At 37.6% G+C, this 14262-nt stretch overlaps 1 protein-coding gene across 1 annotated transcript; it reads right to left on the reverse strand.

Moving 5' to 3' along the window:
- Positions 1-307: 307 nt before the first annotated feature.
- LOC138902551 (uncharacterized) lies at positions 308-13416 on the reverse strand. Its single transcript, XM_070190432.1, has 6 exons — positions 12760-13416; positions 12230-12522; positions 11841-12049; positions 11236-11552; positions 1019-1081; positions 308-454 (listed from the first exon to the last, which is right to left on the reverse strand). Exons 1-6 carry the CDS (start codon positions 13414-13416, stop codon positions 308-310), a joined length of 1686 nt encoding a protein of 561 aa, XP_070046533.1.
- Between the last annotated feature and the right edge of the window lie 846 nt (positions 13417-14262).

The raw sequence follows: 14262 nt of genomic DNA on the forward strand, positions 1-14262 counted from the left end.
CCTAGTCTAGAAAATCTTCCCACCTCACTGGCCATCACCAAGAAGTTTGCTGATAGGGACATGGAGCAAGAACCCAGAGTTGTGTAACAAAGTGAAATAAAGCCCTCTCATAAGGTGCTTTTCGAGTTTGTGAACAAGGTGGTTCTGCCCATGCAGGAAAGAAGGCATTTGGCTACCTTCATGGACCTGGTCCTTATGGAATGTCTGGACAGTGGGAAGCAAATTAACTGGCCAGGGTTCATAATCTAGCTCCTTCATAGGGTTGTTTGTGGCACCAAGACTCATGCCATTCCTTATGGATTTTATCTTAACTATTGTGCTTGCCGCCTTTAGGGTTTCCCTCAAGAAATTGGATGCTTGTACTATAAAGACTACTTTGGGGCCGGGACTTTGACTGGTTGTGACTACCAAGTCCAAACTGCGCCCAAAGAACCTGATTCATCCAAGAGGGTACCTAAGAACAACAAGATTAAAGCAGTGGAGCTAAGGATGTTGAGATTGAAAGACTAAAGAAAATGTTGATTGAAGTAGAAGCTGAGAGAGGCTCTCTCAAGTCCGAGCTTGCAAAGGAGAAGGAGAAGAATGAGGGTATTCTTCAAGATATGTTGAAACTGCTGCAAGCCCAGAACCTAGTCCTTCCCAATCCTAAACCCTTCCTAGCCCAGTTTGTAACTAGTTACCCAAGTGGGATTTCTCTATTTTTTGCTCACGGTTCTATGTTTTTCTTTTTTCTTTTACTTTGCAGTAGGATCTTATGTGTCACGACCCTAAAATTCCACCTAAGGTAGTCGTGATGGCACCTAGTATAAGAATATTAAATAAGTTGATAAGTCTCATAAATACATCAATATTGAATTACAATCATAATATTTTTCCAAATCCCGGTGGAACTGAGTCATAAGCTCTAAGAAGTACAGTAGAAGTCTCAAAATACAATAATATTTGATGCGAAAATAAATAGTAGAAAATACAGTGGTAGAAGGTGACTTCGAGGCTTGCGGGCGTCAAGCAGGTATACCTTAAAGTTTCCAGAATATCTAGTCCAATCATTGGCGTCCGACACGAGCAGAAGTACTTGGATCTGCACAAAAATATGCAAAAGCAAAGCATAAGTACGCCACAATGGTATTCAGTAAGTATCAAGCCTAACCTCAGTAGAGTAGTGACGAGGCAAGGTCAATACACCTACTAAACAAAAGAAACATAAACAAAATACAATATAATCTAATAACGGAAGATAAAGGCAATTCAAGGACAATACGAAAATTTATCAATATAGGGCTAACAACGAAAGTAAAGCAACAAAAGAGTACATGTGAAAAGACAAGAAGTAATCAATTGCAATCAAAATACTAATGGGAAGAAATAAGGGAACAAGAACAAAAATTGTTCAAATCATCAAGCCTTTTCAACATAAAGTGTACAACAAAAATCATACCGAGGTACTACGCCTCATATTCGCGTTTTACAAGTCACAATCACAATCTTCCTTATATCGCCTCGTGAGCCTTGCATTTATTTTAAAAATACTTTTTCGAAATAGCTACACGTGTTTTAGCCCCCTTATCTCACCGTGTGGCTTCAAGTAATTCCCTTACTAGCAACACGCGTATAAATTTCACCTTATCTCATTGCATTCATATCAACCCCTATCCTTATACCGCCGCATGCGCATCAATATCACAACACAATAATCAACTCGCACCACACGTGCCCATATGTCTGAACATTTTTAAAATCAACTATACCAATGTCACCACATCATATAGCCCAAGTATCAACCACAATGTGTACAAGAATCTCAATAGCAACAAAAAGGATGAGAAACAACTCAATAAGAAAAGATATCCCATGAAATGGCAACTTCCAATTCAAGCACATGATATAAGCTTAACAATGAAATAGATAGCATGAAATAGTGACTATGTCTAAATGCATGTGAATAACCCACCAATAGAAGAAATGTCATGTAACAACTACTACAAGTAAATACAAATAAGATTAACTTAACGATGAAAACTAGGGCATATAATGACAATTTCAATTAAAGCATGTGCGAATAAAATTAAGAACTAAAGATAGAACAAATAATAATAACTTCAATTAAGTGCTTATAAGTAACCTACGAATCTAAACCGGTCAAGTACCACATATAAGCCCGTGTACACACTCGTCACCTCATGTACATGTCTTCCAAATAATCTGAATAGTATAAACAACCCAAATCCTAAGGGGTAGTTTCTCCCACACAAAGTTATACAAGATACTTACCTCAAATAAGCTAAATTAATCCACTAACAAGCCCTTCTCGCGCAAATCCAACTATGGAGGGCTCGAATTGGATAATAAAGATTCGATCTTCAATCAAATTCAAAGAGTCAACCCCAGGCCCTCATCTTGGAACCTGACCAAACTCTCAAATTCCGAACACCCATTCCGATACGAGTCCAACCATACCAAAACCATCCAATTCCGACCTCAAATCGACCTTCATATCCTCATTTTACACTTTAGGAAATGTTTTACAAAGATCCCTAATTTTTCCAATTCAAATCACTAATTAAATGATAAAAATAAAGATGGAATCGTGAATAATAAAAAAATCCGAGTAAAAAATACTTACCCCTATCCAAACATTGAAAATCCCCTCCAAATTCTCCCAAAACCGAGATCTCTAACTTAAAAAGTGAAAAATGAAATAAAATCCTCGTTCCAGCCAATTTCTGTCCAGGCATTTCGCATCTGCGGGCTATCAGTCACATCTACGAAAAAGTTATTGCAAATCCGGCTTACACTTATGGCCCAACACTTCTGCTTTTACGGGCCAAAGGGCGCACCTGCACTCCCGCTTCTGCGCAAAAGTCACCGCACCTGCGATTCTTCGCCATCAGTCCAAAATCCGCATCTGCGAAGCATTGTCCGCTTATGCGGTTGCGCACCGGCACACACTTATCCGCACCTGTGGACCCAGCTCACCAATCCCATACTCGCACCTGCGGCTATACAACCGCTTCTATGGAGCCGCACCTGCGGCCCAAATATCGCAGGTGCGAAAGCACCAGACTTCAACAGTCTTCAGCAAATCTTCTAAGCCTCCAATTGGTCCGAACTCAATTCGAAACACACCCGAGGCCCCGTACGAACATACCATCAAGTCCCAAAATACAAAAATAACCTACTCGAGACCTTAAATCACACCAAATAACATCAAAACTACGAATCGCACTCCGATTCAAGTCTAATGCCCTAATGAACATTCAACTTCTAAAACTAATGGCGAATCATATCAAACCAACTCCAAATGAGCTCAAATTTTGCATGCAAGTCTGAAATGACATAACTGAACTATAACAACTCCCAAAATCTCAATCCAAACCCGATGTCAATAAAGGCAACCCTCGATCAAACCTTTCAACTTTCCAAATCTTTAACTTTCTAATTTTTGCCAAAAAGTACCAAATCAACCTACGAACCTACGAATCAACATCCGGACATACGCCTAAGACCCAAATTACCATACAAAGCTATCGAAATTATCAAAACTCTATTTCGGAGTCGTATACACAAAAGTCAAACTCCGATCAACTCTTCCAACTTAAACTTCTGACTTTGAGGCTAAGTGTCCCAATTCATCCCGAAACCTTTTCGAAATCAATTCAACCACCCCGACAAGTCACATAACCATAAATGAATATAGAAAAGGTAATAAACAGGGAAACAAAGCTACAATATACAAAACGACTGGCCGAATCATTAAAATATGAATCAATGAAATTCACTGCTTATGATCTAATTATTTGTTGATATTTCTAAAATAGATGGCTAATATCCTTAGATTGAAAAAGATAAAATTGAATCCATGAGTGCATTTGAAGTAGCCCTGGTGACTTTGAGTGATATTTGTTAAAATTTGGTTACTTGACTTAATTATGCAATTTTCAATGATGCCAAAATGGGGAAGATAAGGTGTACTTTTGCTTTGGACTGTGACGTTTATAACTTAATGAACCTGGTTCTTGATAATTTATGACTTTAAATGGAAAGTTTTCTGACATTGTGTTTGATGTTGAGTTGAGTTGAAACACGTTCCATGCTTCTGAAAAGCATAGAGTTTGTCATCATCAAAAAGGAGGAATTTATTGACATGAGCGATTTGGGTTTTGATGATTGATAAATGAACACATGCATGAACCAGGTCCATAGACACTGTACATAGGTTACATTCAGAATCAAATAAATGCATGCACGTGTAAGGGATAAATATAAGTGCTTATTTCTGATAATTTCTGAACGAAAAGATTGCATATTTGATAAGGAGTAGGACTCCTTACTTGGAAGAGAATTCTATCCAATATAAGGAAAGAGCTAGAGGTTGAACTTAACTAGAACTCTTCCATCAAGGAAGAGTAAAGCATCAGATTTCTTGTTAATCCTGATTCTACTAACTCTATAAATATTAGTTGTGTTCTCTTTTACAGGATTGCACACATACTGAAGTTAAGCAAGAATTGAGATAAAAAAAGAAAGGCATTTTGTGAACAATTTCTGTGAGTTTCAGGAGTGCGAACCTGAAGCTACATGAACCAGATTGAAGAACCAGTTCCATATGTCTGTCTTTAATTGTAGTTCAATTGTAGTAGGAGCTTTTGAGTGGTACCTTTCAGCTTTTTTTAGAAGCATTTGTACTGGGTACTTGAGTAGTCGCAACAGCATGTGGCATGTTGCTACAAGGGTTAGGGTTAATCTTTAGGTTTGCAATAGGTTGTAAACTTTGTTGTTGGCTTAGAGTTATAGTAAAGTGTTTGGGAAAAATTCTAAGGGAAGTAGGTCGTATTTTTTTTTTTTACCTTTTGTGTCGGTTGTTTTCCACATAAAAATACTTGTGTTCTTTGCTTTTTGCATTATTTATTCCAGTTGTAGTTTAAGGAATGCATAGAAGAACTATGTCCTTCTATAATTCAGTGCAAGCGAAAATTGGACACCACACAAATCACCCTCTCATGTGGTATTGAAGTATAAAATATCATAATTGTAGTGCCACAAGTGATAGCAGCTTCTGAAGCTGGTACAAGTATGAGAAGAAACATAAAAGACTTAATAAATGGAATTGCTGCTTGTGTAGAAGAGTTCATGATTATAAGACTAAAGACGAGTTTACACAAAACTGAGAAATTAATTTGCTGCTTAGACTCTTATTTTGTGTCTGGTTTATATAACTGAGATGTAAGATAACTCACTGGCATAAGAAAATATATTAAAATGAAAAAACAAAAGTTTGATTAATGGTATTTTGGCAGAAATTTGAGACTTGTACAAGCTAATGATCACTTGCTATTTAATTTGTCTAGCTGGTTTGAGCTGTAATTGGGAAGATCGAAAATCCTGAAAGTATACACGGTACGTAATGTAATGTCCTCGATCGAAATAGACACTAGAATATAGGAATGAAAATTTTGGCTAGACTGATAAGATAGGGCATTGCTAAAAGCCTCCAGAAACAGTAAGTCTTACACCACTATTTATAAGGTAATGAATGAGATTTACTGAGTACTGTGGCGATGTACTCAGTCCGAAAGGGTCTGCTTCCTTTTTGGATGCAGCCAATAGGTAACATTGTCACCAGTTAGACTAGTATCCATATCTAGTACTCTTCCGCTAGTCACTCAGTGGAAAACTTCCCTTATTAGTTTGTTTACAGTTGCTTTAGTATTCCTGAGTATACTTTGAAGATATTATGTATATCAGAGTTTCAGTGTTCTTTAAAAGCTCATGACTTAGCCTAATGGATATTGTTCAGTTACATTTACATCTCTAGCATTTTCTTTGTGGATTCACATCTCGTATATCATTACCACATACATATATAATCAGATATTTCAGCTATTGTTTATATTATATATATTTTTCAATTAATTCAGTAAATATAATAACATAACAGATAAAATGAGGATTCACTCGATCGGCATATAGTTTAGGTTAGCCAATCATGTCCCACCTAAATTTGGGCTGTGACTGCACATAAAAGACTCATAAGCTTAGCAAAATTTTCAGGATTATTACAGATAATCTTCACCATTTATTACTTGTTTGATCAGATATATTTATATGTACGTTTGAGGGGCCAGCCAAAGCAAAAACTTTTGGTGTTTTAAGTTAGTTGTGGTTTTACTTGCTTTTATAGGGTGCTTGAGCAAGAAACGATCATGCTATAATACATTTATTTGGGGCGTGTGAATAACAATGATGCTGTGGCTTATGAAAATTTAGTGGGCCAGTTCGAACCAAAACTAAAAATAAAAATTCTAATGGGGTAACCGGTTTTCATCCAACTATTTAAGTTATACTAGTTTCTATGTTCGTGCGATGCACGAATATCATTTGTCAAATATTTTAACGCGTACCATAAATAAAAAACTTTTGATTCAATATATACTATAAAACTAATCATGGATATGAGCGGATTTTAATAAACAGTTCCTTAAAATAATAAAATAACAGAATATAACATATAGTGCAATAAACTCATTAACCTTATAAAAAAAAGAGTATATTAAACTCATCAATAAGGTTTTGACGCAATCACAGGACAAAACGAAACTATTTGGAATCACATAGTTAGAGATTAAAGTTGTAAAATCACGTTAAGAATACAATAATACCCTTTTTTTTTGTGATGTAAAAATTTACTTTAGTTCAGCCTTAATGATCCATGTTGTTATTCTTCTTATTTTAAGATTCATTAATGACGGTGTCTAGATTGATTAATTGTAATAGGTCTCCAATATTAAAATTGATTTACTATTTAGAAACAAATCTCATTAACAACTACCTAAAAAGAAGCAGTTTAGTGCGATCTTAACTTACTTATTGTACCACATCGGTTTCCGAAAGCAGTTCTTATTTGGACTTTTTTTCTTCGCTTGTTTGATAAAAATTTCGACTACTTCATCTATTAACAATGTAGTTAACGTAAAAGTTTGTCTCTGGGATAGAAGTTGTTGCTCCCAAATGCACACGCAAGTATACGTGGTCGTACAAGTAATAAAATGATAAGTCGAGTGTCGAACCCACAAAGACTTGTATCAACTACCCACTAAATTCACCAAGATTGTTATTTAGTCGAGCCAATTCGAGTTCAAGAGTTTAATTATACTAAACTATAATTCTAAGTAGTAACTAAATTATCAAGCAGCAAAACAGTTATTGTGTATTCAGTAGAGACAATATTTCAAGGTTGTGATCGATTCACCAATCCTATTGTGTTCTAGTTAACACTCCCTTTCATACAATTCACTCATGATTGCTAATTAATCGAACAATTGCTCTCATAACCTTCTCCCGAAGTACTACTCGCCTATTCAAAATAGATTAACGCCTATATTCCTATGAAATTAATCTATTAAGAACGCATTAAGATTACAATATTTAATTAAGCACGGTGACTAGGTATATTCCTATCCTAATCACAAATTCGCCTCCCCTTAGAGTTAGATCGTGCTCTCTTCAACTCTTCTCTAATCTAATCATGGCTTTCCCAAGCATAGCATAGATAGTCAATAGAACATAACTGTTAGCTAGACAATTAAGCAATTAATCATAGAATTGAAGAACCAATCATATATTGGTGAATTGTAATCAAGGTTAACTCAACGTTAAATAATAATATTCATAGCTAAATCACAACCCCAGAACTATGGGTTTTAGCCACTCATTATAGTATCAAATAAATTCATAAGTGTTGGATATTAAAAATATAAAGAAAAGATGAAGAAATCTTAGATATCCTTGCTCCCGAATGTTCCTCGTGTGTCTCTAGTTCTAAAGTGTGTCAAAAGTCCAGAAAATAACATTTTTCCAGGTATTTATACCAAGTAGGGTCGGACCTAGACGAAATCTCCCTTTCCTAGCCGAAATAGGAAAACTTGCAAACTTAATGCTTTCCATGCGTCGCACTGTGTGTCGCCCAGTGCGCCGCACTAATGCTTTTTCCTGTTAAACCACAAAAAACCCAGTCTCTGAAATCTGGAAATTTTTGACATAAATTTGCACTAATGCGTCGCACAGTGCCTCACACTAGTGCATTTCTTCAGCAGTTGCTTCTTCCTTGAATTTTGACGTCCAGAATTGATACTCGACCCCCGAACACTATCCCGGCTTAGTCCCTTGGGCTTTTACTCAGACTTCAAGGCTCCACATAGCTCGAATTAGTTACACAATATCTACATAACTCAGAATCGCGCCTATAAGGCATAAAACACACAATAAGTGCAAAACAATAGCGATTAAAATACGCAATTATAGCCTACCATCAATACCCCACACTTAATTCATTGCTCGTCTTCGAGCAATCAAACTACACTTTATATAGACACAACCTTTTTAAACAATCCTCCTAACTCATTACACCAAGAATATTTAAAATAGACTAAGCACAATAGTGTAACATCATCACCTCAAGATTTGACTCACAAGCACCCCACATGTTTCACAACCCTCTCACTTACTCTAACGTAGAGTTCAATCATTACCCTTCCTTTATGAATAAAGTGCCCTCACACAATAAAAGAGAGTAGTTCCACACTCAATAAAATTTAAGAATAATTAGGACTCAAGATAAAAAGAATTCTCTCACTCTCACAAACAACATTCATATGCCACAAAAGATGCACCATAGGCTTGCCCGTAATGTACTGCTCTACTAATCGAGCTCATTCAGTCTAAGATCAAGTATGACTTTAATTGGTTGTAATGTAGGTTGCGGGACGGGTAGGATACATTTAGATATAAGAGTGACTACACCTCCCTAAGCACTTTAATACATACACTTTAACATTTAAAACCCCACACTTATGTCAAACCATACCTCCACGTTCATATCAATATACATCAACTTCCTACTTCTTTAAGCATAATTACATCAAGAGTTACCACTTTCAAGGAATATTTTTCACAACAATACAACTATTTTTCTTTCTTTTCTTTTTCAATTCAAGTGGCTCTTACTTTTTTAAAATAATGCACCTTTCTCCTTATTTCATTAGTTTCACTCAAAAGCCAAACCAACCACCACACACTTTAAACTTTTACAAAGTTCATAACAATTTCAAGTGCTCATAAGAGGTAAAAAAGTTCAAATAGATGGTTAATTGAAACAAATGGGTAAGGCTTGTAATGTGGTTGCCAAAGAAAAAAGATTACAAACTCAAAAAGGTTAACTACGATATATAACAATTAGGTGTGTAAAAGCATATGACTGGCTCAATAAAGAAATGCCTATATCACTTCCTAGAGTGACCGAAACTACTAATTCGTTTTACAAATACGCGGGGCAAGTTCTAGTTATCAAATGCAATGCACAGAATAACACACAAACCTCACACACACATAGCACATAACTCACTCAGGATTGGACTCATCAAGACATTCTAGTCAAAACAATTAAACAAAGTTAAGATCATATAATTTAAGGTACTTATACAAGAGTCAAAAACTGAGCCTAAGAGTCACAACCAAAGTGCTCACTATTCTCAAGGCATAACAAAGTCAAGAGATATCGCCTCAATTCTAATCACAACACACTGGCTCCTACTCCTAAAAATAAATACAACTAACTACACCCGGTTCAAACAAAACCCTTAGAAAAGAACCGCGACACAAAGAAAAACCAAGGGGAAATTATTACACTACCTACAAAAAAAACATTTATTGGACTTTAATCCCTCAAGAAAGTTGTCCACAAAATCCATCATCGGGAAAAGTCCAAATTTTCTGATTTTTTTTTGTTTCTCAATTTTCGTCATTTTTTTTGCATCACTATACTAAGAAGGAATACTACAATTAGGCTAGGATGGCATAGAAAATCACCCAGACAATCTCCTCACCCTACATTTAAAATTGTGCAATGTCCTCAATGCACACTATAAATAACAAGAAAGAGACTCCCTGATAGGCCAAATATCGAAGAATTAGCAGCTCACGGGATACTCAGACTTTCCCCAAGTATGGTCCTTTGTGTGGGAACCCCACACTTAGTTCTCACTATCTAGCTCGCTTTTTGCACCTTTCCAATGGCTTTTCTTCCTATGCTTATAATCCTACAACATCAAAATAACCACTACAAAAATAATATAATAAAAAAATAAAAACAAAAGAAAGCAGTAAAGCTGGGTTGTCTCCCAACAAGCGCCTGATTTAACGTCGCGGCATGATGCAAGCCTCGCTTACTCATCAGCGAGTACAACACTGGTCGTCTCACGATCAATTATTCCTCCCCAATAGTGCTTGACTCTTTGTCCATTCACTAAAAATTTTCTTTCACCATTTAAAGCACACAACTCAATTGCACCATAGGGAATGACTCTCACCACCTCAAACGGGCCTAACCATCTTGATTTTAACTTCCCAGGAAACCACTTGAGCCTAGAATTGAACAATAATACCTATTGGCCTGGCTCGGAGTGATGTGGCTTGATATGCTTGTCATGTCATCTTTTCGTTTTCTCTTTGTAAAGCTTAGCATTTTCATAAGAGTGCAGTATGAACTCATCTAACTCATTCAACTGCAAGAGTCTCTTCACATGACCCGCGACTTCAAGGTCCATATTCAACTTTTTAATGGCCTACGCTTTGTGTTCAAGTTCAACAGGCAAGTGACATGCCTTCCCATAAACGAGCTTATTCGGCGATGCCTTAATTGGCATTTTGTATGCAGTTCTATATGCCCACAAGGAATCATCTAACATTGCAGCCCAATCCTTCCTATTCACACTCACCGTCTTCTCTAAGATTTACTTTATTTCTCTGTTAGACACCTCAACTTGTCCACTTGTTTGCGGATGATATGCCGTAGCAACTCTATGGCGGACTCCATATTTAGGTAGAAGGTTATTCAAAAACCAATTGCAAAAATGTGTCCCTTCATCACTAATCAAGGCACGTGGAATCTCAAACCTCGAGAATATGCTCTTTTTCACAAATGCAGCTACCACCATGGCATCATTTGTTGGCAATGTGATCGCCTCTACCCATTTTGACACGTAGTCAACTGCTAGCATAATGGGAATAGTCCCATAAAATCTATCCCCCACACATAAAAAATCTTGACCTCCAGGATGTTATTAAAGGCATCTCATGCCTCTTTGTGATTGTTCCTGTTCTTTGACACTGGTCACACTTCTTTACAAATACATGTGCATCCTTGAATAATGTTGGCCAAAATAAACTGGATTGTAATACCTTTGCAGCTGTTCTATCACCTCCACGATGGCCCCCATAAGGTGATGCATGACAATCATATAAATCTAATTCCACCTCATTTACTGGAATAAATCTCCTCATCAACTGATCAGCACACTGCTTGTACAAGTATGGCTCATCCCAGTAGTAGAAGTTCACATCATGTAAAAACCTCTTTCTAGCTTCAGATTCAATTTCAGGATGAAGTACCCCACTCACAAGATAGTTCACATAGTTCGCGTACCATGGGGAAGGGTCTTGGGTGATAGCAAAAAGTTGCTCATAAGGAATTGCCTCTTTAATTTCTCCACCCTCCTCTACATGGTCATGATTTTCTAGCCTTTATAGATGGTCAGCTACTTCGTTCTCTATACCCTTTTGATCTCGTATTTCTACATCAAATTGTTGCAACAATAAAACCCAGCGCATCAGTCTAGCCTTAGATTAATTTTTTGTAAATAGATACCTGATTGTTGCATGATCGGTATGGACTATGACTTTTGTTCCCACCAAGTATGCCCGAAACTTTTCAAAGGACCACACAGCGGCTAATAACTTCTTTTTAGTGGTGGTGTAATTCAGCTATGCATCATCAAGAGTCTTACTCGCATAGTAGATGGAATAAAACACCATATCTTTTCTCTGGCATAGCACTGCCCCAATAGCATGGTCACTTGCATCACACATAAGTTCCAATTGTAAGGACCAATCTGGTGCCGCAATAATGGGGGCAGCCACCAACTTCTTTTTGAGCTCTTCAAATGCCTTCAGGCAGGCGTCATCAAAATTGAAAGTTACGTCCTTTTCAAGCAACCTCCACAAAGGAGCAAAAATGTTTTAAAAATCCTTTATAAAGCGCCGATAGAACCCCGCGTGTCCCAAGAAACTCCGGACACCATTCACGAAAATGGGTGGAGGTAATTTTCAACCGCCTCCACCTTTGCCTTATCAATTTCAATGCTGCTTCTAGTCACTCTGTGACCCAACACGATACCTTCCTGCACCATAATGAAACTTTTCCCAGTTCAACACTAGATTTGTTTCTTCATAACCATCTAACACCTTGCTCAAATTCTTCAAACAGTCGTCATAAGAGGATCCAAAGACTGAAAAATCATCCATAAAGACTTCCACAAATTTTTCCACCATATCGGTGAAAATAGCCATCATGCATCTCTGAAAAGTGGCTGGTGCGTTACAAAGAACAAACGGCATACACTTGAAGGAAAAAGTGCCATAAGGACAAGTAAAAATGGTCTTTTCCTGATCCTTTGGGCATATGACAGTCTGGTTGTACCCGAATAACTATCAAGAACGCAATAATACTCATACCCTGCCAATCTGTCCAACATTTGATCAATGAATGGAAGTGGGAAATGGTCCTTCCGGGTTGCTTTGTTGAGCCTTATGTAATCAATGCAAACTCTCCACCTCATTACGGTGCGAGTAGGAATTAGCTTATTTTTCGCATTCTCTACCACAGTCATCCCCCCCTTTTTTAGGCACACATTGCACTGGGCTTACCCAGTTGCTGTCAGAGATAGGAAAGATGATACCTGCATCGAGCCACTTGATTACTTCCTTTTTCACGACTTCTTTTATAATGGGATTTAATCTCCTTTGGTGCTCAACACAGGGGCGGTGTCCATCTTCCAGAAAGATTTTATGCATGCAAATCGATGGACTGATTCCCTTGATGTTAGCAATTATCCACTCAATAGCCTTTTTATGTTCGCGAAGTACTTTGAGTATTTTTTTTTCTTGTGCATTAGTCAAGCTGGATGAGATAATCAATGGCAATGTCTCAGAGTTCTCCAAATAAGCATAGCGCAGATGCGTTGAAAGGGGCTTAAGTTCTATCTTTGGAGCTTCTTCAATAGATAGCTTAGGAGGGGTCAGAGTGACATGCCTGTCCAACTCCTCAAATCTCCCAAACCCATGGATATAACAGCAAGACATGTCAAGTACTTGCTCAATTTCTTCCATCATCTCATCCTCGCCGTCTTCTTCATCCCCAATCAAAGCTCGTTCAAGAGGATCTATGGGGCTCATATAAGGCACCAATGACGTAGCATCACTTTTCATCATAGAAATCATGGATAGCTCTTCATAGTGGGCTGGCAATCTGAGTGCTTTATACACATTGAATACCTCCACTCGATCACCGACTCTCATCGTCATCTTTCCTTCGCATACATCAATAATAGCTCGACCCATGGCTAAGAATGGATGCCCCAAAATAAATGGGACTTCCTGATCAGTCTCGTAGTCCAAGATAATGAATTCAGTAAGGAATATGAAAGAACCCACTTGAACTAACACACCTTTAATCACTTATGCAGGATGAGCAAGGACGATCAACCAACTGTACGATTACCATTGTTGGTATGGCTCACCCAACTCCAACTGTCTGAACATAGATAGCGGCATCAAATTGATGCTCGCTCCAAGATCACACAAAGCTCGCCCGACTTCATGCTTACCAATCGAGATTTGGATAGTGAAACTACCTGATCCTTCAATTTCTGAGGTAGCTTGCTTTGGATTCTAGAGCTACATTTCTCAGTGAGTGCCACAGTCTCGAATTCAATCAACCTCCTTTTATTTGCCACTATGTCCTTGATGTACTTTGAATATTTGGGCACTTCTTGCAGGATGTCTACCAGTGGAATATTGATTTGCACTTGCTTCAAAATATCAAGAAACTTTTGCCGCTAGTGGTGGATTAAAGCAAGAAATCTGTGCTGATAATGCAGAGATGACATCTAACTCGAGAACCCCTGCAGATTTTTGCACTGTGTGTCTTCCCATCTCTGCTTGCCAATCGGGATTACTTTTGGAGAATTTGTTCAATAATGCATATATCTCATCAAAGCTTTTCTCCAACACTTGACCTCTGGCTACAGCATCTACCACAATCTTTGTCTCAGGATGTAGCCCTTCTATGAAATGGAGAGCTAACACTTTGTTTGTCTAATTATGATGAGAACAATCTCTGAGCAGCCCCTTAAACCTCTCCCAAGTTGA

Source organism: Nicotiana tomentosiformis, chromosome 12 (genome assembly GCF_000390325.3).
Source record: "Nicotiana tomentosiformis chromosome 12, ASM39032v3, whole genome shotgun sequence".
NCBI classification, from domain to species: domain Eukaryota; kingdom Viridiplantae; phylum Streptophyta; class Magnoliopsida; order Solanales; family Solanaceae; genus Nicotiana; species Nicotiana tomentosiformis.

What these genes read in the sequence shown, in the direction of transcription:
- LOC138902551 (XM_070190432.1), bottom strand. Translation starts at nt 13,416, where the DNA reads ATGACGATGAGAGTCGGTGATCGAGTGGAGGTATTCAATGTGTATAAA. An exon ending in CTATCTCTGACAGCAACTGG is followed by an intron (nt 12,523 to 12,759) that starts GTAAGCCCAGTG and finishes GGGTACAACCAG; the next exon opens with ACTGTCATATGCCCAAAGGA. An exon ending in TTATTCCATCTACTATGCGA is followed by an intron (nt 11,553 to 11,840) that starts GTAAGACTCTTG and finishes ATGACCATGTAG; the next exon opens with AGGAGGGTGGAGAAATTAAA.